The sequence below is a fragment of the Eleutherodactylus coqui genome, chromosome 5 (assembly GCF_035609145.1).
Source record: "Eleutherodactylus coqui strain aEleCoq1 chromosome 5, aEleCoq1.hap1, whole genome shotgun sequence".
Classification (NCBI taxonomy): Eukaryota; Metazoa; Chordata; class Amphibia; order Anura; family Eleutherodactylidae; genus Eleutherodactylus; species Eleutherodactylus coqui.
This window is the reverse complement of record NC_089841.1, coordinates 198,733,630-198,757,664: the sequence shown is the minus strand read 5'-3', so window position 1 is coordinate 198,757,664 and position 24,035 is coordinate 198,733,630. Positions and strand designations below refer to the sequence as shown.

Genomic DNA, 24,035 nt, shown 5'->3' with positions numbered 1-24,035 from the left:
GATCCAACAACATACTGTTCCTGGCGGTATCAGCTCTTTGCCCCTCCCTTGGGTGTTAGAGAAATCTCCGGAGGGAATGCATGAAGACTGTACAGTGTTTAGAGAGGAAAAAACACCCTAATTTTGAAGAAGGACAAATCGCACCAAATTTAGATAGGAAGAAAATCCCATATGGAGGGAGGGTTAATCACATAGGCTGTGTACAGAGAGAGAAGACATGGCAGATTGTATCACACACTCCTCAGCATCAGTGTCTGTCGGCACAAGAAGAGGCGTCTCTCATGGGCTATAGAAGGAGAATTTAGTGCAAGAGTGAGGCAAGTGAAGGAAGCAGCATCCTGGACCTCATCTATTATTGAGAGTGACATCCACCGATGAGAAAAGTCTGAAAATACCAGGAAACTGCATATTAGGGGGTCTGAAAATAAGTGAAAGAATGAAGATTGCAGCCTGAAACTTTTGTAACAACTGAACATATGGAGAAAAAAAAGGAACATTTTTCTCAATGTCAAAAATATTGATAGCCTTGAAATTATCTGTTGCCTTTGGTGAATGAAACCATGGTGCTTAAAGGCTATGTACACCTTTGGTGGCATTATTTTTTTTTTACTGAAGTGCATGCTAATATTTGCTAATGCGTTTTATTTAAAAAAAATCAAATCATTGGCTTCTACAGTTTCTATGTATCACAGTACATAGCAAGTTGCAGAAAGCGGTTCACTACATCAAACCGGTTGTCTGACGGCTTGGTGTTCAGCTCTTCTTTCATCACTCACCAATTTCAGCAGGATCAAATGATGTATTGCTTTGCTGCTTAGGATCAATGTAGAACGTCTCAGTTGCCAAAGTTTTGCAACAGCAGCTTTCTACAAAAAACCGTCACCAAGTCTGATATTACCACAAGTACAGTGGTCTGGCGAGGTGGCTTATAGATTCTCTTCTTCATGACACACTACACATTGTTTTTTGCTAAATGACCATTTACCATGAACTAGATGGTATATAATCCACAAGTCTGCAGTTTCCAGTATAATAGTTTTATTGGTGCATACACCCCAATGGTGTTCTTTACTGAAAATGCATCATCATTGATAATATGAGTAGTCATTTCTATGGCTTTATTTCACATTACTTAGACATTCTACATATACAGAATTTCATTACTTACATTGCTGCTGAAGCAAAAAAGAAAACAAAGGGATTGCCATTGTGTGTAGTTCCGAAACGTGTGATTGCTGCTGAGGTCTTCCACATTTCAAGTAACTTAGAACAGGTAAATGAGTGACAGTGCATGTGGGCACAGACCTGCCAGAGACTATCAAAATGATCTGAAATACATACATGTATGGGCATATTCCAGGTGCCAAAATGCTTTCAATGTTTACTTCAATTCCCATGGTTGTGAAATTCCACATATTGATACAAGGAACAGAAAGAAGGTCCCTATGACATTTCCCCTTTCTACCCCATTCTCAGGAAAGGCAACGCTGGGCTTCCTTATTCTCCTTTGTAACGTGGAGGCCTTTTTTCTTTAAATGCTAATAAGCCTTCAAGCCTATCCTTTGTTGGGATCACCTATAAATAGGGAATAAGAAAAAATATTTGAATACAATATCAATAATAAAGGAAATAAACCAGAATGTAAATTTACTGACATGTCAGTCCATAATACCCCATTCATACCAAATCGAGAATATGTAAACTCAGAAGCGGACCAGGCTATATAAACAGTGGCGACTCCATGCATTAGAAAAAAGATCATCATTTCAGCTATATCTGGTCTATGCCATATGAATATTCAAAGAATATCACTATCATTTTGTAGTGAAAAGCAAATATACATTCAGAGTAAAGAATTCACCTGTGATACGGTAACCGAAGAGTTCAAAATGATTGCTAAGGCTTTGTAGAAACTAGAGAACTGCTGAAGAAGACTGAGCAGCGGTAGTTTCACATCCGTGTCGGAACCTCTGGTTGGGGGTTCTTTTGCAGATCCGACTGAAAATGCCAGAAGAAAAAGCTCTGCATGCAGCACTTTTTCTTCCGCCCAAAAGCTGGGCAGCTGCACAGACCCCAATATAAGTCAATGGGGTCCACCCGGCACTGTTCGGTTTTGTCTAGAGACGGAACCTTTTGGCCACGGAGATTCCCGTTTCCTGCTCCCCAAACTGATCAGCAAAGCCCTTTCCCCAGCACAGATGTGAAAGTAACCTGACTGCTCTGTGATTTTAATAAATGTCCTTGTATCTTTCCTTTACTTCCAAAAGTATTATATAACTAAAATAAAGTATCAATTTCCTTGATTTTCCACTAAATTCAAAGTATTGAAATTCTAAAAACTTTGAAACGCAGAATAGGGCATGTGTTTTAACCACCTACTACCCGGAACCAGTACTGACCTTTAATACACATGTATATCCATCATCTATCTAGGACTGGCACATGCAGAGCCGCATTAATGTATACATCCAAACCTGTCACCAAAGAAGTCAGACGAATCTGTACGTTCCACACTTCTGTCAAAAACAAGCTCTTTAATAATGTAACTGTCTCGGAATGCCACTTTTGAGTGACTGCTGACAAAGCGGCAAGTAGCAAAAAATGAAATAAAATGCCACTCGTGATAAAATCGCACATATTTTACGGCTGTAAACAACAGCAATGCATATGGTGCGGAGCCTTGCTCAAATTAAAGTAGGGTCGTTTAGGAATCCTAAATTTAGCTAACTTGCATAAACACCATTTGCTGATTTTTGTGTAGGAGGTTTCACATTATAAAATAATAACTCCTTCCTGTTGAAGAAATAAACAAACAACAAATAAAACAATTAAGAACGCCCCTGCATGTAATCAAGTCGGAAAATGTCAACCTCCAATATCTACTACTTTCAAATAGTCAAGTTCTGACACAGGAAAATGTCACTCGGCTTCATATCAGATATGGTCTTGATACTGTTAGCGCGTGGGGGTTAATAGCCGAGATGTGTCAGTGGGAAAATAATTGGAAATGTATTCATTTGTTTAATGTTTTGTTACAACATCATTTCCGAATAACACTTGAACTGGACTCAAATGATGGCATTTCTTGGTAAATACTTGACATTTCATGTATTAAATTATCCATTTTACTCTTCTTTGGGCCTATTTACAGCAAACACGACAATGACAGTACAGAAGAGTCAGATTGTGTTGTCGCTTTTGACAGCTTGCCATTTATGGATTTCATTTACGTGAAAACCTATTATCATAAGCCATGTATTTCCAGGTTTGTGAGGAGCATGATGTTAGGTAACAAAGTTATGGGATTTGATCAAGCAGAAATGCATACCTGAGCATAGCATGCTTCTTCTATAGCTAAGCCTGTGGCCAAATCCACCTGCAATTAGAAAAAGTTACTAGATTTTTCTAAAACCAAATATAATACATAGGCATGCATAGAAGATGGGGGAGGTGGGGGCATAGTAGATATAAATATGGGCCCCTTATTAAAGTGCTGGATTTTGCGATCCCAGGACAGGAGGGTTTGGCATTTGTTTTTCCTCCCCTTTTCCATGAAGCTTAAGACATTTCCAAAACCTTTAGTTTTCAAGCTGTTAAGAAAATTGTAAATGAATGTATCAGTTAATGGTTTTTGCTATTAGATTGTAGACTAGGAAGATATAGCTTACTGCTAGTATAAGTAGTGAAGGGGTTAAACAAAACCTTTTCTATATACCAGTCTCTCAGACTGCCTCCCTTGCATTCCTTTTCACTGAATTCATAACGGTCTTATTGTATGTTATAGTTACACCTTAAAAGGTGTAACTTATGTTAAACATTTTAGTTTCAGCCTATCATGCATTCTTCGTAATTTTGGAGGTATGTACTTTTCCTGTGATGTCATTTACGATATATAAACTACATACAACTTTGAATACATTAGAAATCATTTGATACCGCAACAAGGCTGGTGTGATTTGTATTTCTCCTAGGGGCCCAGACTTCTACACGAGATCTGGGATTGTCTTCTCCTTGCTAAACACATAAATTCTCCTTACACAAGCACTTTAGGGTTTGAGTTAATAAAGGCGGAGTCCCGCTTTCACAGCAGCATCACTGCGCTGCCAACAAATCAAGGAGCATCATATCACTAGGAATACCCCGATCCCGTGACTGCAGTATCATTGGTCAGCCTCTCATGCACAATGCTATATGTGGCTCTGCCCCTTGGTTACCAGAGCTATTGCGTTTCAAAGTTACAGCTGGATATGGCACTAAAGCAATCAGTGGATATCAGAGCAAGATAGAAATCAATATTGAAGAGACACTCAGAAATGTACAGGAGGATAGTATAAAATAAATATCCAATAGGCAGTGAAATTTAGGACCCTCAGAATAATGATAGTAATAAAAGTGACATACACCAAATCTGCTATATACAACAAAGAATACAACTAATGGAGTATGTACTAATCAAAAATGAAGCTAATGTAAGAATAGATCTAAATAGTTATGGGCCCATAGGAAAACTGCACTGTCCAAAGAGGAGGCATATAAAAAATAGGAAAAACAATCAGACAAGACACCCAAACTTGCTGGAAGACAACCAATAATGGATATGTTCTAAACAAGATGGATGGTTACAGATTATGAGAAGCTTGAATACGATTGGGTTTCATTTTAGCCCTAAGGTTGTTTAGACTGCAACCTAAAAATCCATTGGGCCTCTTTCCTCAAAGTTACGTTGTCCAAATTACTGCCTCTACGAGGTGGAGAAATACATTCGATAACTTGAAAACTCAAACACTTGGTGTGCCTCCATGGACTTCATAAATATGTTCAGCTAGGGGCTTATGCCTGTTATTCCTGACGTCACCCAAGTGATTGCCTATCCACCTTCATATCTATCCGATTGTTTTTCCCACACAGTTATGACTGTAGGTAGGGAAGTGGAAAATACTTAGTTTCTTTGTTTTTGTATGATCGACACATTTTTCTTCACACAGTGATTCTTGTGCCATTTAAGCGAATGCTGTAATTGGTTCCTCCCACCCAGTAGAAACAAACTTTGATGGGCCCCCTCTCTCCAGGGGCCCTAAAGCAACCATTTGGTCTGCCTCTGTGGTACCACCTTGGTGCTGTATGACCCTATGAAACGTACAAGGGTCTGACTGAGGTTTAATACAATGTTGTTACACAGTTCCATCTTTCCTACAACAATTTTAGAAAACGTATCTATGCATGAAAAGTAACTTATATGTAATATGTAAGCTTTTTAACTGCCGAGTACTAACTAGTACTGAACATTGACTTATTACCCTGAACACAGTCTAGACATTAAAAAGCTAAACGCAAAGGACTGAACATCATGTAGTGGATACCAATGGAAAGGGTCTTATTGCTACTGCAAAAATTGAACGGACTCAACACTACGTTGCTGCAGCAGTAACAAGGCATACCAACTGGGTCAAGCTTCCCTGCTAGTTTATTAACTACTGAACACTTCCCTCACCAGGTCACCAAAGGTAAAAGTCACCACTGACTAGGTAGTAATGCTACGGAGTGCAGTGTCAATCTGCTTTATAACATGTATAGACGACTAGCATTTCTTAAAGATCTCTCTTCAATAGAGCTTGTCTCGTCACTGAGTGTGGTCAATGTAGCCATACGGAAAAGCATTTTTAATACAATTTAGCTCAATTTTCCCAATTCTATTCATATAAAACAAGCCCCCAAACCAGCAGGCCAGTCCAAAGCTAATTAAAGAAATACATCTAGAGAGTTAGGAGGCAGACACACACTTGACACAATAATAAAAAATTCTGACACTTACCTCTATGCCTTGGTTGATTGCTAACTTAGCCATTCTCACTGCAATTGGTCCCTAGGATTTCAGAAAAGCAATTAATGAACACTGTAATAGAACAGTTACATTCGCCAATCATGTAGTGAATATTGATTATCTCATGAACATGGTAACTGTGAAGGCTGACAGAAACAGGATGAGGATTTCACATGTATTTCTGCTCGAAAATCCACATCAAATCCTCGTTCGGCCCATCTGCCATGCAAGGGAATGGAGATTTTTGCCCACACGACCATTAACATAGAGCCATAGATTAGCTCCAATGAATGATAATGGAGCCAATCTTTGTGCAGATCCACAGAAAACGTGTATTACTGCTGCAGATCCCTTAGTAAAACACGCAAATACACGTCAGATTTGCCATACGCAATTCTTCAATGTGTGGGATTAGGCTTAGGGTATTATAAAATCATGTCTATGCTGTGCAGCAGAATGTGGTTTGTTGAGGATGTGTTGTGGTTTTCCACTTTAGTATGGAGAGTTTTCATGTACAAGGTTTTCCATAGAAGCAATTGTGGAAAATTTCCTATAACGGTATAACTAAACTACATCCATCAAATGCAACACGAGCCACATTTAATTTTGGCTTTCATCATTCTTCAGGTTGAGTATTGGACAGCTTTCTGTATGTGTGAAGGTATCCCTTTGAGTTCGCCAAAAGCGAATTTATGTGAAGCAGTTAAAAAGAATGTTATACTGATTTGATTGTTCATTTGCTTCCTAAATGCAAAATTAAAATAGGCTTTTCTAGGCAATTTTTATTAGTAACATAGTATGTAAGGCTGAAAAAGACACATGTCCATCCAGTTAAGCCTTCTACTGCCCCAATGTTGATCCAGAGTAAGGCAAAAACAACCCAATGAGGTAAAAGCCAATTATTCCCATTTAGGGGAAAAAATTCCTTTCTGACTCTGCAGGATAGGTCATCAATAGTTGATCGGCTGGGGTCTGCCACTCAGGACCCCGACCGATCAACTGTTCGGACAGCCACCATCAGCGCAACAGCAGAGTGTATGGAGAGGAAGCAGATTGCTCTGACCCTTGTAGGCACAACTCCCATTAAAATCAATGACCGCTGTGCCTACAATTACCAGCGCTGCTCACTACAGAGGAGTTGGAGCAATCTGTGTGTTTTGCCTGTGACAGTGTGTATCCAACCAGCTGATAGGTTGAGGTCCCGAGTGGCAGACACTAGCTGATCAAATATTATAAGGATTGGCTATCAATGAAAACAGCTTTTAAGCAACTTTTTAAATGATCTTTATTAGGAAATTACGATTTTTCTGCTCTGCAGTAGTGTCTAAGCAATTCACTCAGATGGCTGGCTATGCGGCTGCTTCTGGTATAGATCTAATAATACAGTGGGGGGTTGTGGTATTTTTCCTCACTTTTGCTGTGATTTTTGGGTCCATGGCATTTTTGTTTTAAAAAATGCAGCATCCTTTGAATGTTTTTTTTCACGCACTCCGCCATAGGTTTTCCTATAGGAAATGAAGATGCCTGGAAAAATATCTGTATATGTCTGCATTAAAAAAAAAAAAAAAAAAAGATGCCACCCAAAAACCACATGAAAATCATAAGATTCATGAAAAGTGTGTATGGAGAAAGCCTCAAGGTTATCTACCAGCTATAAACTTAAAGGAGACGTCCCACCTCTAAGATTGATGACCTATGCTCAGGATGGGTCATCAATGGCTGACCAGTAGAGGTCCGACACCCTGGATCCCTGCCAATCAGGCTAAATGAATCGGTCCCGGCCTGCAGCATCATACTGGGCCACTGTGCAATATATAGATCTGTCTACTTTCAGTAACAGGACAACTCTGTTCATTACAACACTGGTCCGACAATCAACTGATCTGCAGGGTTCCAGAGTGGCACACTCCCAACAATCAGCTATAGATGGCTTATCTTGAGGATAGGTCAGTCTTAGAAGTGGGACAATCCCTTTAAAGAAAGGTGGTAAAAACTTATAATAAAACCCATGGATAGGAAATAGCCTACAGGTATCTACTAAGCAGCACTAACAGATTACCTGGTAGTACATGAAGAGCCAGCTTATAAAAAGGCACCAAGAACTACTAAACAGGCCACATGTCATACCGATATAACATGGGAGTTTCAATACCAGGTTCAGTGGCCAAGACTTAAACTGTTTTGACTGACTGCTAGTTACATACTTCTTTTTCATCAAATCCTACCTGTTTTATATCTCCATCTCGATCTATCTTTCTATATATAGATATATATCCAAATGTATGTATATACGAGTGTATATATATTTACCTATATATACCTAGTTAATGAACCCGCTTTAAGGAAAGCAAAATGCTAGGGTTGTAAAAGTGTTGATAACACCTTGACTTTCCTCATTTCATTCTCAAAGTATATTTAGTTGTCTAATGGATAGAGATAAGCGCATTAGGAAATGTCACAGAGCATACAGCATGTTCTACATCTGTTAGTTACGGACGCAATGCCTCCCTATAAATCAGCAAAATGCTAGTTCTGCAATACAGAGATTTATCTAGAGCAACCCATGAGCCATGGCATCGACGGGACTGAATGTGAATTCACTTACAAAGAACATACTGCAAAAACTCTACAGTACGGTTTTGGTTTTCTTGCATATACAATTAAATACTTCACAATAAAAAAGATTACCTTAATCATATGTTACAGCTCAAGTATCTGCTCTACATGCCAGTATCTATGAACTTTATTGCAAAATATATCTAAATTTATCTTAAATCAGTTACTTGGCTTTCTTAGCCATTTTTACTTGACTTGTTAAGCCTCCTTGTCTGTATGTTGCAGGGTGTGCTGGTCTCGGGGTTGCTGGGGGACCAAACGGTTGGATCCCCAATGATAAAGTCATTTATCTACTATCCACAGGGCAGGGAATAATTGTCTTAATGGGAAACCCTCTGCTATTGTCAGCACTAGAGATACCCGCCACTAAAGGGGTTAAGGCTGATGCTCGAGCGAGTATCTGTCTTCTCGAGTAACTGATTACTCGTCTAAGCAAATGCAGGGTGGCGGCGGGGGTGAGAGTTTTTTCCTTTTTTTTTTTTTTATTATTTTTGTCCCTTTAGGGGACTTCCACAGAGACCCATCAGGGCCCCCTGATCACATTTCGGGGGTCCGATGGTGACAGCCCTTTACATGCTGCAGTCGCATAGATCATTGCATGTAAAGGGTTAACACAGCAGAGATCAAAGGTTTTCTCCATTCTCTGCTGTGTAAGAGCTGGTGCCCGGCTATCCTCTGACAGAGGGAGCCCCCTCCCTCTGTCAGCCCTTTACATACTGCAGTCGCATAGATCATTGCATGTAAAGGGTTAACACAGCAGAGATCAAAGGTTTTCTCCATTCTCTGCTGTGTAAGAGCTGGTGCCTGCTCTGACAGCCAAGCACCAGCTCTTCCTGCCACAGAGACCATCGGCTGGCTTCTGACAAGCCGAGCGTCTCTATTGCAACCTGTAAACAAAGCAGTGCAGGACTTTGAAAAACAAAAGCAGGAAGATATTGCCGATCTGCCGTCAATCTCCCGCTTATATTTTCAAAGTCCTGAACTGCTCTGTGCAGGCAGAGCACACTGCCACAGCTTGTGGCATTGTGCTCTGCAGCTCCCATAGTAAAACATAGCCCGGAAATCTTCCGTGCTATATCACTATCGGCCGTGGAGCTCGTCCTGGAAAATTTCCGGGCGTGCCACTCAAGGGGTTAAACGAGCGTGCTCGCTCATCTCTAGTCAGCACCACTATCAGGATCAGAGCTTGGGTTGCTGTTAATCACAGCCGCCTTCCCGCTGATCATGCTACATGTCATTCTGCATGTAGAGGAGTTAAGATGTGTGTTTGCTAAGAGACAGAACATAAGAATATATTTCTATATAAAAATATATCTAGAGGTTTCTTAATATTGCCATTACCTGAGATACGAATTCCTTAGCTAAAGCAACAGCTCTTTGGTAAGCTGCGTCTCCCTCCTCGTTTTGTTCTACAACATGGCTGACCAAACCAATGGTTTTTGCTTCACTGCCATCTAAGACACGTGCAGAGAATATAAGCTCCTTTGCCAAAGCAACACCAACCGCACGTGGCAGCCGCTGTGTTCCTCCTTAAACAGAAGAAAAGATTTACATGTATTTTTAGCAAAAGTGGAATATACACCGTGATTGCTAATTTCCTCTTAAATCTTACAGTTAGGGAAAATACCGGTTTTAGTTACAAATTGACCAATCGGAATGATTTACATAACATATTAGTGAAATACCATTTTCATACTAAATGATGTGAATATAAGGAATGACCATCTGCAGGACTTGATCTATCTATCTACAATAATACTTCATATATAGTCCTAGATGCCGTTCCCCCTGAGGACGCGGTAAGGTGAAACATGTCGGGGTGGCCATAGGTTAGACTTTTAATAGGGCTCTGGTGGCGCTGACCTACTAATTTCTACATAGGCTTTCGGAAGTTGGCCATCCAGGCCTATGCTTAAGTGTATATGTGCCCAATTACACACACAATACTGATTGATGACTGTTGCTCACATTATATTGCTACCACCATTTGAGCCTTTATTTTTGATTTTGTCTTCGTCTATTTTTGAATAATAAAGCACTTATATTTTAGGGGATATTACCCATGGGTATTTTTTTCTCTTTGGCAATTAGAATTACAGAATAGAAGTACAACACCAAAACTAACGTCGTAACAAATACAACACCAGACCAAGCTCATAATAAACATAGCACCAACATTAACCTCAGTCCATACAGAAAACACCATGCAGCACCAGGACCAATACTGTACATATGGTATACATATGGTAATACACTTCAGACAAGTGTATCACAGGTACATTTTTGCCCTAATAATACAGACGAGTGTCCTGGCCCGACTGTGGCTCTACAGAAACTCTGCTGCTATTACAGTCATGTGCCATATTTGTACATATAACTGTATGGTATGGTACCTGCAAATACTATGCTTATGAAATAACTAGACTTGTCATAACTATCATTACCAACTCAAAAATATAGTGTCACACAGACAGCAGCCTTAAAGAGAAGTGCCATATAGGGCCCATTACTGTGCCACAGATGATAATAGTGCACCACAATAAGTGTGCCATTTTTTTAGTAACCCTTGCAGTAATAGTGCTTCTATTAGTGCCTCACATGGTAATAATACCCCTTTTATGTACCCATATAATAATAATGCCCAACATTGTGCCCCTTACAAAGTAATAGTTTCCCCAATATTGTCACCGTAATAGGAAAATGGCCAAGTGCCCCCTTATTAATAATAGCCCCCTAAATGGCTCTTTAATAGTAACAGAGCTCCCAAGTACTCCTTTAATAATTATATTGCCCCCAAATTACCCCTTAATATTAATAGTGGCGCCAGAACAGTATTTGTGCCCCCAAGTAGCCCCTGAATAGTAACACTGCCCCCCAAGTGGCCTCTCAATGTTAATAGTGCCATTGCCCTTAAGTGTCTTCATAGTAACAGTGCCCTCCAAATACCCCCCAAAAAAACAAAAACGCAAAACAAAAAAGAAAAAAACTCACCTAAACCTGACAGGTGCAGAGTCCTCTGCCCGATGCAGGGGGCACAATAGAATGACCTCATCATGTCAACTGTGTCAGGGAGCTGAAAGTTCCGGCCTCAGTCTGTCTGTACTCCTTTGGTAGGCTGCCGGATCGCATGCTACTCACTATGTCGGCAGATTGTGGTCCCAAACATCTTTTGGGGGCCCATGAGGCTTCTGCTTCTCTGCCTAGCCCGCTCCTGACAGTGGGAACTAGCTACTTGACATTCAGGAACAGGAGCGAATATTTAAAGAAAGTCATTGTAGGGATCAACGGGGCCGCGGCTTCAAAGCTATTCAGCTGGCCCCACTGACATGAGGACACAACGTGTCCTCTTTAAAAATGATACATAAATCAGTACCTATACAGTTAGTGATTTCTATCTGCTATTCAATTACCTCAAACTATGCCCGACACTCGTCCCCGCACATACTCGTTCTGCTGCACAGGAGCCATCACTGGCTCCCAGTGGGGAGGCTGCAGGAGATTTCTCTCCTCGCGCTCCCCTGTCCCTCTCCATTGATATAACATAGCGGCTGTTCAGTACTGAATGGCCACTATTTACACTGAGCGATCAGCTCATCGTCCATCATTTAGGCTGCATAAACGATGGACAATGAACTGATCGTTCAGTGTAAATAGCGGTTGTTCAGTAATGAATGGCCGCTATGTTAAGTTAATGGGAGAGGGGCGGGAGAAATCTCCTTCAGCCTCCCCACTGTGAGCCAGTGATACTAGCTCCCATGCAGGTGCCCAGGAGCTAGTATGTGCGGGGACGAGTGTCGGGCATCGTTTGCCCGACACCCGTCCCATCTAAAAGGGCCTTTGGGGCAGAGCTGTGATCTGTGGTTACAGCTTATCTACAGCGTCTACAGGATGTCTCAGGTAGTCTTGCCTCATAATTCGCCCCAGATGCTGCTCTCCCCCAACCCTTCCCTCCCTTCTACATACACAATGCTACCCTCACTATATTGCCATTATTTTTTGTTGCGTAAACAAGGAAAGCTGCAGACATATGGTTCATTTTAATTTTGCTTGTACTTCTATAAACTATACGTGGTAGTTTAATTTTCATAGATAGCACTATAACCTCTTTTGGCACATAGGGTGGTGTATGTGTTCTAAAGCAATAGTGGAGAAATATCTCTCTGAAGATTTTTGTGGAAAACAACACCTGTTTCAACAAGCATACATATAGGGTCAATATTTCCAAAGAGCAAAAGGAAAAAAATAGAATTTTGCTTTGGATACATGGAAATGTCAAATTTAAAGGGGACCTGTCATCTACTATCAGCACGATAAACTAAGTTATAGTACGTATCGCTCAGGGGATGTGGACTCTGGGGAGCCTCTTTTCATACTAACCAGGTCCTGTCGCTGTATTGTCCCTGGCGAGGTCGGTACATGCACACCAACTTGACACTTTTCATAAGTCTGTGCATTCACATTCCCATTCACCTCTATTGAAGTGCATGGGCCAACTTCATTGGGGGGACATCACAGAAACGGGGGAACATGAAAAGAGGCTCCCCGGACTCTACATCACCTAAACTATAAGCAGAATAAGGCCAGTCTAACATGACCGGATTTGAATTGTGGATTCTGCAATCGTATGATCCGCGCTAATACGCTGTTCAATCAAATGCATTGGATTACACAATTCTGCTCACATTAGAGCACAGGATGGGCTGCGGGTACCTGTGTCATCGTTAGGCGACAGCGCAGGAAATACAAACAAACAAAAAAGGTGTACTGCTCATGACCGCCTGCATGAGTCACTTAGTTTATGATGCTTATAGTTGATGACAGGTTCCTTTTAAAGGGATTCTATCACCAGGTTCATGCTGCCTGAGCCACAAGCAGCATGAGCCCACGACACGTATGTTCATTAACCCCATGTATGTCTTTATTTTAAATTCCGCAACATTTCAGAATAAACACTTTGCAGTTTGATTGGGCGCTGAGCACCAGGTCATGGAGGTGGGCTGCACCAGCCTTTCCCCGCCCACTTCATGCCCACCTCTTTGACTCGGCGCTCAGCACGGAGTCAAACTTCAAAGTGTATTAATTCTGAAACATTGGAGCATTTCAGAATAAAAACACACATGGGGTAATGAGCATATCAGGACAGGTGATAGTTAAGAGGACCTCTGCATAGGCAGTTAGAGCTGGCAGTGTAATAGAAATCAATAGGGGCCATTTCTTCCATTACACTTCTGGCTCCTCATTGCAGTCAGAACCAAAGTGTGATAGCAGGCATCCCGCCCATTGATTTCAATAGGAGCGAAGGCTTTCTATTGCATTTGTCTCGGACTTCTGATAGCTGTCAGTGCAGCTGAACGTCCCTGTCAGAGGATCAGCTGACTGGCGGCGATCTTAAGCAGTGGATTCCCACCGATCAACTATCGATGACCTATCCTGATGATAGGTCATCAATAGAGATGAGCGAGCATACTCGCTAAGGACAATTACTTGATCGAGTATTGTCCTTAGCGAGTACCTGCCTGCTCGGAAGAAAAGGTTCGGCTGCCGACGCGGGTGAGAGGTGAGTTGCGGCAGTGAGCAGAAGGGAGCGGGGGGAGAGAGAGATCTCCCCTCCGTTCCTCCCCGCTCTCCACTGCCACTCCCCGTCCGCCACCAGCAGCTGAACCTTTTCTTCTGAGCGGGCGGGTACTCGCTAAGGGCAATGCTCGATCGAGTAATTGACCTTAGCGAGTATGCTCGCTCATCTCTAGTCATCAATAGTAAATGCCAGAAAACCCTGTGAAAAGTATTGAATAATAATATGAAAGTATTGAACTATATTTGATGTCGCAGTGTGCCTAATATATATAGCAAGATATAGGAGAGTAAGGCTAGTTTCACACTGGCGAGCGAGATTTTGCGAAACCACCATAAAAGACACATTGTAGTTAAATTTTACTAACAGGGTTCCAGATGCTGAGTATGCAGCTTTGTCATAATAACCTTTGTAATGTTCTACTAAGATAGAAGTATCACACATGCTGGAGACTTTGAATTGTTGACTTGTTTAACCATGTAGGGGTTGTTATACTATTAAGCCATCTGCATTGCAACAATAAAACAGAAGAATTACTAGAAACACAACAGTGTCATTTCTCATTCTTCTCCGATACACCGTACATATACATACACACACACATATATATACACACACACACAAATACACACACGCTATATATATATATATATATATATATATATATATACATACACACACACACACACATACATACAAATACACACACACATTATTATATATATACACATATATATATATATACACACACACACACACACACATATACATACATATATATACACATACACACATACACACACACATACCTGTTTGAGAAGGCTACAATACACTTTGAGTATCACCCAAATTAAGGGATTACTTTAGTTTATTCTATTGGGAGTGCTGCATTATTCCTGCACACTTTATACAATATATAGCATCTTCATAGCTTTGAAGAGAGGATTGGCTACTGACAACTATCATCATCCTATTCTTGCATGTGAGCATGTGCACATTCAGGAGAACGGAGGTCACGGGCAGTAGGAAGCGATCTTCCCTCTGAAGCTTTCTGACATCGTTTTGGGCAATCAGAATGAAATTACAAGCCACAAAAGCCCATTACTGACAATGCCCAAAGAAAGGTGAGCTTGCCACAGACCTCCAACGACAGCATCTTCTGCCAAGTGCCGTCGTAAACTTACAGACAGCAATATAATGCACACTTTAACATAGTCTTAAGTCGAAGTATTTCACTGCAACATCTTTATAATATTTACCAACAATTGTGGAAGAGTTCTGCAGTAAATATGTTTTCATTTTTATTGACTGTTTACTAAATCTCACCACATGCAACAAACTATAAGGTGGTTATCAAATTATTACATAGGTTAGTGTAAAATAGAGGAATCCAATGTCCTCATCCGGAGGCTTTAGCAAATGCAAATTAAGCAGTTAGAAATGTGGAAAGTACCTAGACTTCTCCCTCGGTGCTCTCCTTGACCTTATTAGAAAGTAAGTTACAACACAGAAATACTTCCTTATAGACAGTTCGGTGGAACAGGCTTGTTCTAGATGCCAAATATTTTGTAACCTGTAATACTCTTACAATAATTGAAAATTAAAGGGAATATATATATATCCAAAATGTACTCAGCTACCAAATAAACTGTACGTACAGTATTACTGTTCACTCACATCGGCATCAAAGGTTCTGTTTGGAACATCTACCACCGATTTCCAGTAGAAAACAGGACAAATAGCTAGTTCGTCCTGTGAATTCTGGCCAAATGCTGGCAAGAAATTGAAAGGACCCCATTATAAGTAAACGGTGGTCCTTTTTGTTCCATCATAACATGGAACCGTTTGGCCAGAGTGTGCAGTTTCCATGCTCTCTGAATGGTGCAGGAAAATGGAACTCCCTAATGCTGATGTGAATGAGATTTTAGACAGGCTGAAAGAAAAGAGACTGACTCGCCACTAATTCTCTAACTTTCCAATGTTGTACAAACATGAAATTTGGCACGACCATTCTTTAGGTTCTAAATAGGAAAAGTAAAGGGGTCACAACTCGATTATTCAATGCTAAGTGCAAAAGTAAGTGCACCCCTATGTAATGTAACTTCCCGATGTTGTACAAAACTCGAAATTTGGCACGACCATTCTTTACATCCTAATAGGAAAAATAAAGGGGTTGCAACTTTAATATTTAATTCTAAGCGTGAAAAACTGTAAAAGTCTGCCATACATGACAGTTCTTTTCTCGCAAACCATAAATCCTAGGGAAATGATTTGTATACGGAGGAGAGAAACTGGGAGGAGGCTGAAAGCCTGAGGTCTGGGGCATTACAGGCTGTGGTACTGCCACAGAATCTGACAGGGAAGGATGCCCCTAGACTGATGCCCTGGTTGGGTACGCTGTGGATATTGTTGTGACATGTGGTGGTACTAGCACACTGAGTTAGATAGGAGAGCATCCTATGTGAGTTAAGGCCCTTTTAGACGGGACGAATGTCAGGCAAATGATGTCCGACACTTGTTCTCGCACATACTAGCTCTCGTGCACCTGCATGGGAGCTAGTATCGCTGCCTCACAGCGGGGCGGCTGCAGATTTCTCTCCTCGCGCTCCCTGCCCCTCTCCATTGACTTAACATAGCAGCCGATCAATACTGAACGGACGCTATTTACACTGAGCGATGAGCTCATCGTCCATTGCTTATGCTGCATAAACTATGGACAATCAGCTGATCGCTTAGTGCAAATAGCGGCCGTTCAGTATTAAACGCCCGCTATGTTATGTCAATGGAGAGGGGCGGGGGAGTGCGAGGAGAGAAATCTCCTGTTGCCTTCCTGCCTTCCTGCCCCTCTGCTGGCCGGTCTGAGTGCAAGCCAGCACTACTAGCTCCTGTGCAGGAGCACGGGAGCAAGGACACACAGGGACAAGTGTCGGGCATCATTTGCCCGACATTTGCCCCATCTAAATGGACCTGTAGTAGCCAGACGGCTAGGATTTCGTTTGTTAATGCAAGTGTGCACTGTGACTAAACAACAGTGTGAAGAGTTGCTACCGTTGTAACTTTTATTTGTTGCCAAAATGAAATGGACTTCCTGATTTTTACCACCTACTCTGGTCTGGACATGGGTTATTGAAGTGCGGCCACCCATTAAGGTGAAGGAAAGGTGACTAATCTGCCAGTTGTCACACTTTCTAAATTGCCATTCGCAGCTGGTTAGGGCAATAACCTGCACATGTAAAAGGACGTTAAATGAAGGTAGACATACAGAATGTTCCTAAAATCACTACATTATCAACACTGTCCTTTTAAAATGAGTGGTGACCTAAGAAATCAGAAATGCCCCCACAGGAACTACAGTATAGTTGATCACATAACATAACTTTCTGGTTTCAGGTTTCTATAAGGGTGAAAAAAACAACTGACAAAAGTTACAAAACTATTACACAACAGTTTTATCTTATGGGAACAGCATGAAATAGTGCTGAAAGTAAACATCACAGCGAGATGAGGCAATAAAAGTTAACTGGAAATGAGTTCATTACTTTAGAAAAAAAGGATCTTTGTGGTAGTAAATGTAGTATCAATGCCAGCCAAAGGTTTCGTCAGCGTTTGTGATATTGTACATTGGGATGTTACTAAGTATCAGGACCAATTTTCTGGAGAATGGTAAATTTTATGTGAACTGTGAAATTGTATTCAAAAGTGGGCATATATGTGTGTTAGGATAAGAGAACAATAGCTTTATAACGAGTTAAGACAACCTTCTGCACCGCGCTATCATGAAGTAACCGTGTTGCATCAGTATATCACACACTTGCACCCAACCTAGCATCAGGTCATATTAAGAACTCTTCCATGGATTTCTGCCCCTCTCGGAAAATACTGGCAGACCCAGCTGGAGTAGTGAGTCTTACGGGCGATGCTCCATGGGAAAAAGTATGCAAGTCAGGGCTCCTCCGGAAGGCAGAAACCTCTAGTTGGATTTGTGATTAAAAACACTGGAATAATGCTAAAACAAACAGGGACTATATGTCAGGATTTCCATTTGACCACATCTCACACATGTCTAATTGGATATGAATGTATGAACTTATCTGGGAGTGACAGTGCAGGAAAATCTATGAATCTGGTCTGCTGCAATATAAATAACATACATCAAATAATGATGATATCACACAAGTAAGCAGCAGATAAGCCTTCCAACAGATTTGTGTATCAAGGGAAATAATATCTACAAAAACTGGATGGTAGAAACATTATTTCGACATGTACCATCTCAATATATATATATTTTATCACTTTCATTATGCTTTAAACATGCATTTTACATTCGACTTAAAAAAACGCATCAAATAGGAAAATACTATTTACGTATTTCCTTCATACATTACAAACATTTTTTTTTTTGCTTTACAAATATCAAAAAGACCCAGTACAAAACAAGGGGAAGCAAATCTATAAGCAAGCACATTTAACCCCTTAGTGACCACCCATACGTGTTTTCACGTCCTGGGTTCCTGGGCTTTAATCTACAGGGCCGTAAAAAACACGCCAGCCTTGTAGACTAAATCCCCGGGGTCGGCGGGTGTGACAGCTCCCTGCTATCGGCTGCCGGAGGTAGCAGAGAGCCTAGAGCTTGTCACGAGGGGCCGTAGTGTGTGACACTTCGGCACGCGATCGCCGTTATCCGAAGGATAAGGGTAAAATAAAGTAAAAGTTTAATTTCCTCTCACAGATATGACCCGTGAAGAGAGCTGAAACTACTCACCTCCAGCGTCCCGTGGCGATATAGTCCTGCAAGGACTTGAAGTCACCTTCTGCGCGCCTGACGCAAAATGACGAGCGCATGCGCAGAAGGCTGGAGGGCTCGGGAAATTTAAAATCTCCATGCTCCCGGCTGTCAAACGAAGCCAAAAGCAGGGAGAGTTCACCGGGGGCTGTGGTATGCAGTATCCGGTCACGTGATCGCTATTATCCAATGGATAACGGCAATCATATAAAGATACAAAAAAGTTTCATTTCCCCTCACGGATCGTATCGATAAGGGGGATGTGAAATCCCTTACCTAAGCCCTCCGGCAATGTCCACCACTGGAATCTTTATTCATGGACCTTTCCCCAGCTTCTGCACATCCGCCCGTCTGCAAAATGGCGGACCCAAGAGCAGAAGAGGGGGAGGGCCCGGGAAATTGAAAATTTCCCAGACCCTGAGCAAGGAGATTGTAAATCTCCTTGCTCCTAGTTACCACAGGTAACCAAGAGCCTGGAGTAGTGACCAAAAGCCTCGTTGAGTGGTCCCCAGTCAGGAGATCGCCATTAGAAAATAGTACAAAAAGGTAGCGATCTACCTTAGGCCAGTCTCACACGACCGGATAGGAATTCCCCATGCGTTTGATCCGAGGTAATACGCAGATCAATGAAATGTATTGGATTACACAATTGTTCTCACATTAGCGGGTCCGTATTACATAATCCGCTCCCAGACAACAGAACACAGCATGTTCTATTTTACCACAGATATCCGTGACATACAGCCCATTGTACTGTATGGTCGCAGATATACCCGGAGCCCATATGCAATTACATTATGTAGGGTGACGTCGCTGGAAATATAAACAAACAAAAAAAGGTGTACTGCGCATGGCCGACTGTGTGGTACGCAGTTATGCAGCCATATGCAGGGTCACAGCTGGGCTCACAGCTTGGATCCACTGCGGGCCTCCGCAAGTGGATTCCACATACGGCCGTGTCGGCCCGTCATTATTCAGATCACTACCTGTAATATGTAATTACTTTCCTTTTGCTTTGCTTAGATTCACTCAAAACCTGTGGGGTCAAAATATGCAGTACACCCCTAGATGAATGCGTTTAGGGGTCTAGTTTTTCTTCGGTTTGGGCCCGTTGTGCATACAGATGTAAGATCAGGGCCACAATGGGTATATTTCTGAACACAGGAAAAACAGTGTTTTCCATTTTGGGGTGCAAATCCTCATTTTTATGTGCACTATAGAAAAAAAAAACTGTCTTTAAAATGACATATTTCCAAAAATATGACATTTTATTTTTTTCTCCTCTAAATTGCATTAACTTCTGAAAAACAAACATGGAGTCAAAATACTCATGACACTCCTCAGTAAATACATTAAAATGTGTATTTTTTAAAATGGGGTCATTTGTGGGAGTATCTATCACTCTGACACCTATGAGCCTTTGCAATCTTGGCTTCATGTTGGAAAACAAAATGTTCCTCAAAAGTTTAATAATTAATGTTAAATTTGTACATCTCCTGAATGGTGAAAAAACCCAAAGTTTTTCAAATGTGCTTCCAGAATAAAGTAAACAGATGGAAATATATATCTTATCAAACATTTGTACAGTATGTTTGCACATATTTGACATATTGCAGTTGAAAATGTGAAAATAAGCAAAACAAAAATCACTTTTTTCAAAATTTACACAATTTTGGTACTTTTAATATATCACCCAAATAAAGTACAATTTGTGGCGAAAAACAAGGCCAGAAAACCTTCACAGAGTTATTCTATGTTAAAGTGACATGTGGAAGTTAAATAAGAATGACTTCAAATCACTAAGGCGCATACAGGCTTGGTCCCAAATATGATAGCTATATAATAATAATATGAATAATATGAACTTTTGATGCTACATGCCGTCAGCAGGTGCGCCCACTCATTTCCATGTAAGGAGTCCCACATGGTGGCAGACCAGCTCTCATGTGCATTTCTTCAGCGCTAACACTGAAGAATGAACAATCCCTTGTCGTCCACCTCACAGCCTAGCCCTAGCTTAGGTTTCCATTTCCCTGCTCCATCCTGGGAGCAAGAAAGCAGACATAATGAGAAAGATCATAGCATCAGTCAATTGATTTTGTACGTTTTTAGTAACTCCCAGCACTGCATACATATGGACATTAGTCATCTTAGACAACGTTTGTCTCTACAGTATGGAGAAAACACATAAAATGACATGTTCATGAAAAAAGTTAGGGCTCCTGTCCACGGGCGAATTTTCACTGCCTTCCTTATGTCGATATTCCGTCTGCAGGGAACGCAGTGAACGCTTTCCATAGCGTTGCTATGGACAGTTCAGCCCCCCCTGTCCACGAGCGGAGAATCATAGCGATTCTCTGCTCGCGGTCAGCAAATCGCAGCATGCTGCGAATCTCCGCGGTCAGCCTATCTGTTAGATAGGCTCACAGCGGAGATCTGTCAGCTGACTTCTGCTCCCTGGCGGCGGCTCCCGCAGCAGAGATATCGCAACGCCCATAGAGAGACAGCCTTAGAGTAATCTTTGAGGACTTTGTCCTACGATAAAACCCTTCTGTCTATATAAAGTGCTGCTGTGAATAATAATTGGTTTTCTTATGCCCCGGCCGTACACATGTAGCGTCATAAAGGCATGGATTGTATGATGTTTACTCCATGCACAGAAACTTATTTTGGGTATAGACTGACTTTTACATACACACGCTGTGAAGAAATAGTCAGCTTCACCACTGTGACAAAGATTGAGGCGGTATATTGGACGCACAGCTGAGAAAGCTCCTGCATGTCCAATTTCAAGGGCACAATGAAGCAGTACTTGTATGGATGGAACAAGTCCAATGGAGAGATGTAATTTATTACCTCGGCTTTCCAGCAACATTAAAGAAATGAGCGGCCGGGGAGATTTCTGCTTCTCTTTGTTTCTGTTAAACAATCTTAAAACACAATGTCATAAATTAAGAGAATTTGCCCGTCAAAGTGACAACAACTTAAAAGGAGGCCTGTGACAGGAAAAAAGACAACACTTGTCACCATGTGTGATTTACATTTTTAGACTTATTTTAAACAAACACCTGCTCTGAGGCATAGTACATAAGCAATGGCGTCACTGTAGGGGATTCAGGGGATGCAGTTGCTCCCGGGCCCAGGAGCCTTAGAGGGCCCATAAAGCCTCTCTTCTCCCTATAGGGAGCCCCGTACTATGGATGAAGCATTATAGTTGGGGGCCCCGTTACAGGTTTTGCATTGGGGCCCAGGAGCTTCTGTATAGGGAAACATTTTGGTAACCTGTGTGAATGCAGTCATTAGCCGCTATCTGAGTAAATGATGGCGATATAACAACGCTCAACCATTGGTGTGGTTCCTCCTCTCAGGAGCTACAAGGGTGCCGTGTGCCCTTACCAGTTATGGTGGTATGTAGTCTCACTATAGTAAACCACTATTGAGTTCCTAAGGATACTATTAGGAATTCCAAATCTGAGAGCTTTTTCTGTGATACAGTCTTGAGACTAATGGAAGAGAATCCAGCAATAACATTACATTACAAACTGCCATGGTAAAGCCATTTTCTAAGCTGCCATATGAGTCTTTTTATTCCAGAAATGCTGCATCATGCACCACGACTGGATGAACCATGAACAGACTTCCAACAGAATTAATCACGTCGTTGATCCTAGAGGCAAGGATGGCACCTCTGGTATCTCAGCAATAACATGCAGCATTTCTGGAACAGCCAACAAGTGAGACTGTTTCAAAAATACTTGCATCGCACCTCCAGGCAACAACAATCTGCCCCCGGTCAATGTCACTTAAGTGTACAGTGGTTTTGTGCCCAACTTCTTGTGTCCAGGGGTTTAGTACTGGAATACCTCTTGTCCACTGGTTTGATACTCCAGGGGTCACTTACCTTCTAGTTTGCTTTTTATGTTTTGTTTTTGTATACTCATCTGCTAATCTCAGCCAATGAAGTTCTGTATTCAGTCCAGAATTCAGAGAAGGAAGCAACTGTCATCTAACGATCCAGCAGTATAACAGCAGGAAAGTTAGAAAAATTTTCACAATGACCATGCAGTGAACCTTACATCAACTAAGGGTTCAACAGCCAAAGACCGACAGAGATGCCCCCATGTCATCACCAACAACGCCTCGCATGAGCCCAGGACAGATATCAATGGACTTTGGACACACGACAGAAGGTTGTCTGGAGTAACGAGTCCACTGCAGTATATGGATGTCCAGGTCTGTATCAGGCATAAACAAGGGGAAGCTGTATTCCATGGGTGGACCGTTGGGCTTAAACAGGCCAGTGGGGTACAGTGTCATATTTTGGGGAGCGTTTTCCTGCATGGCCTAGGACTGTTCGTCCTTATAACACAATCCTTGAATGATGAAGGGACCTGCTAGCTGACCATCTACACCCATATCTTCAGGGTCTTCCCCGACCACAATGCCATCTATTTTTCATCCGGGCAATGCCGTGTGTCATCGAGCTCGGATCACTAAGGAATAATTGGAGGGAAATGACAATGAATTGTCCACTGTGCCTTGGTCCCCAAACTCACTGGACTGTAACCCCATTGATCATGTTTGGGATATGCTGGGAAGGGCTGAGAAATATACTCCCACTTATCGGCAAAATATGTACCAACTGATGGAGCTACTGCAGAAGGCATGCGTCAAGTTGAGTATGGAGGATATTTTCCACCTTGTGAAATCTCTTCCTTGATGTCTGAAAGCCGTGATCGCCCAAAAAGGTGGACCAATACATTATCGAGTAGGTGTTCCTAATACAGTGATCATTCAGGGTAGATACTATATATTGTAAAAAATGATGCTTAAGAACTGAGGGGGGAAATTACTAAGTCTGGAATTTTCTGCACCAGGCTTCTCATGATTCCTCACAGCGCACTGGCAAGAAATATGAGAATAGAGAATTTATCAACTTCAAGTCCCGGAATTTCATTTACATAGCTACTTGCTGATGCCCCCTGAAATATATTGGGGAAAACAGTACAACAGTTCAGGCATCGTATCTTGGCCCACATTGGCAACCTATTATGTGACGAAGCAACACCCCTGGTGACACATATGAAGGAATACCATAATAATGATGTATATCTCCTTCAGTTTCAAGGGATAGAACAAGTAAGATCTAATGGCCAGCGTGGGAATATGGACAGAAAGTTATTACAGCATGGATTTATAGGTTGGACAGTGATCGTTGACCTCTCCTCTCTTGAGCGCAG

At 41.6% G+C, this 24,035-nt stretch overlaps 1 protein-coding gene across 1 annotated transcript in view; it reads right to left on the bottom strand.

The window, feature by feature from the left end:
* Positions 1-1,021: 1,021 nt before the first annotated feature.
* AUH (AU RNA binding methylglutaconyl-CoA hydratase) overlaps positions 1,022-24,035 on the bottom strand; it is a 138,776-nt gene continuing 115,762 nt past the window's right edge. Inside the window, exons 7-10 of the mRNA XM_066604049.1 lie at positions 9,779-9,966; positions 5,813-5,863; positions 3,329-3,376; positions 1,022-1,575 (exon numbers count right to left, since the gene is read on the bottom strand). Coding sequence (XP_066460146.1) covers positions 1,498-1,575; positions 3,329-3,376; positions 5,813-5,863; positions 9,779-9,966 — 365 coding nt within the window. The 3' untranslated portion in view covers positions 1,022-1,497. The remainder of the gene's footprint in view (positions 1,576-3,328; positions 3,377-5,812; positions 5,864-9,778; positions 9,967-24,035) is intronic.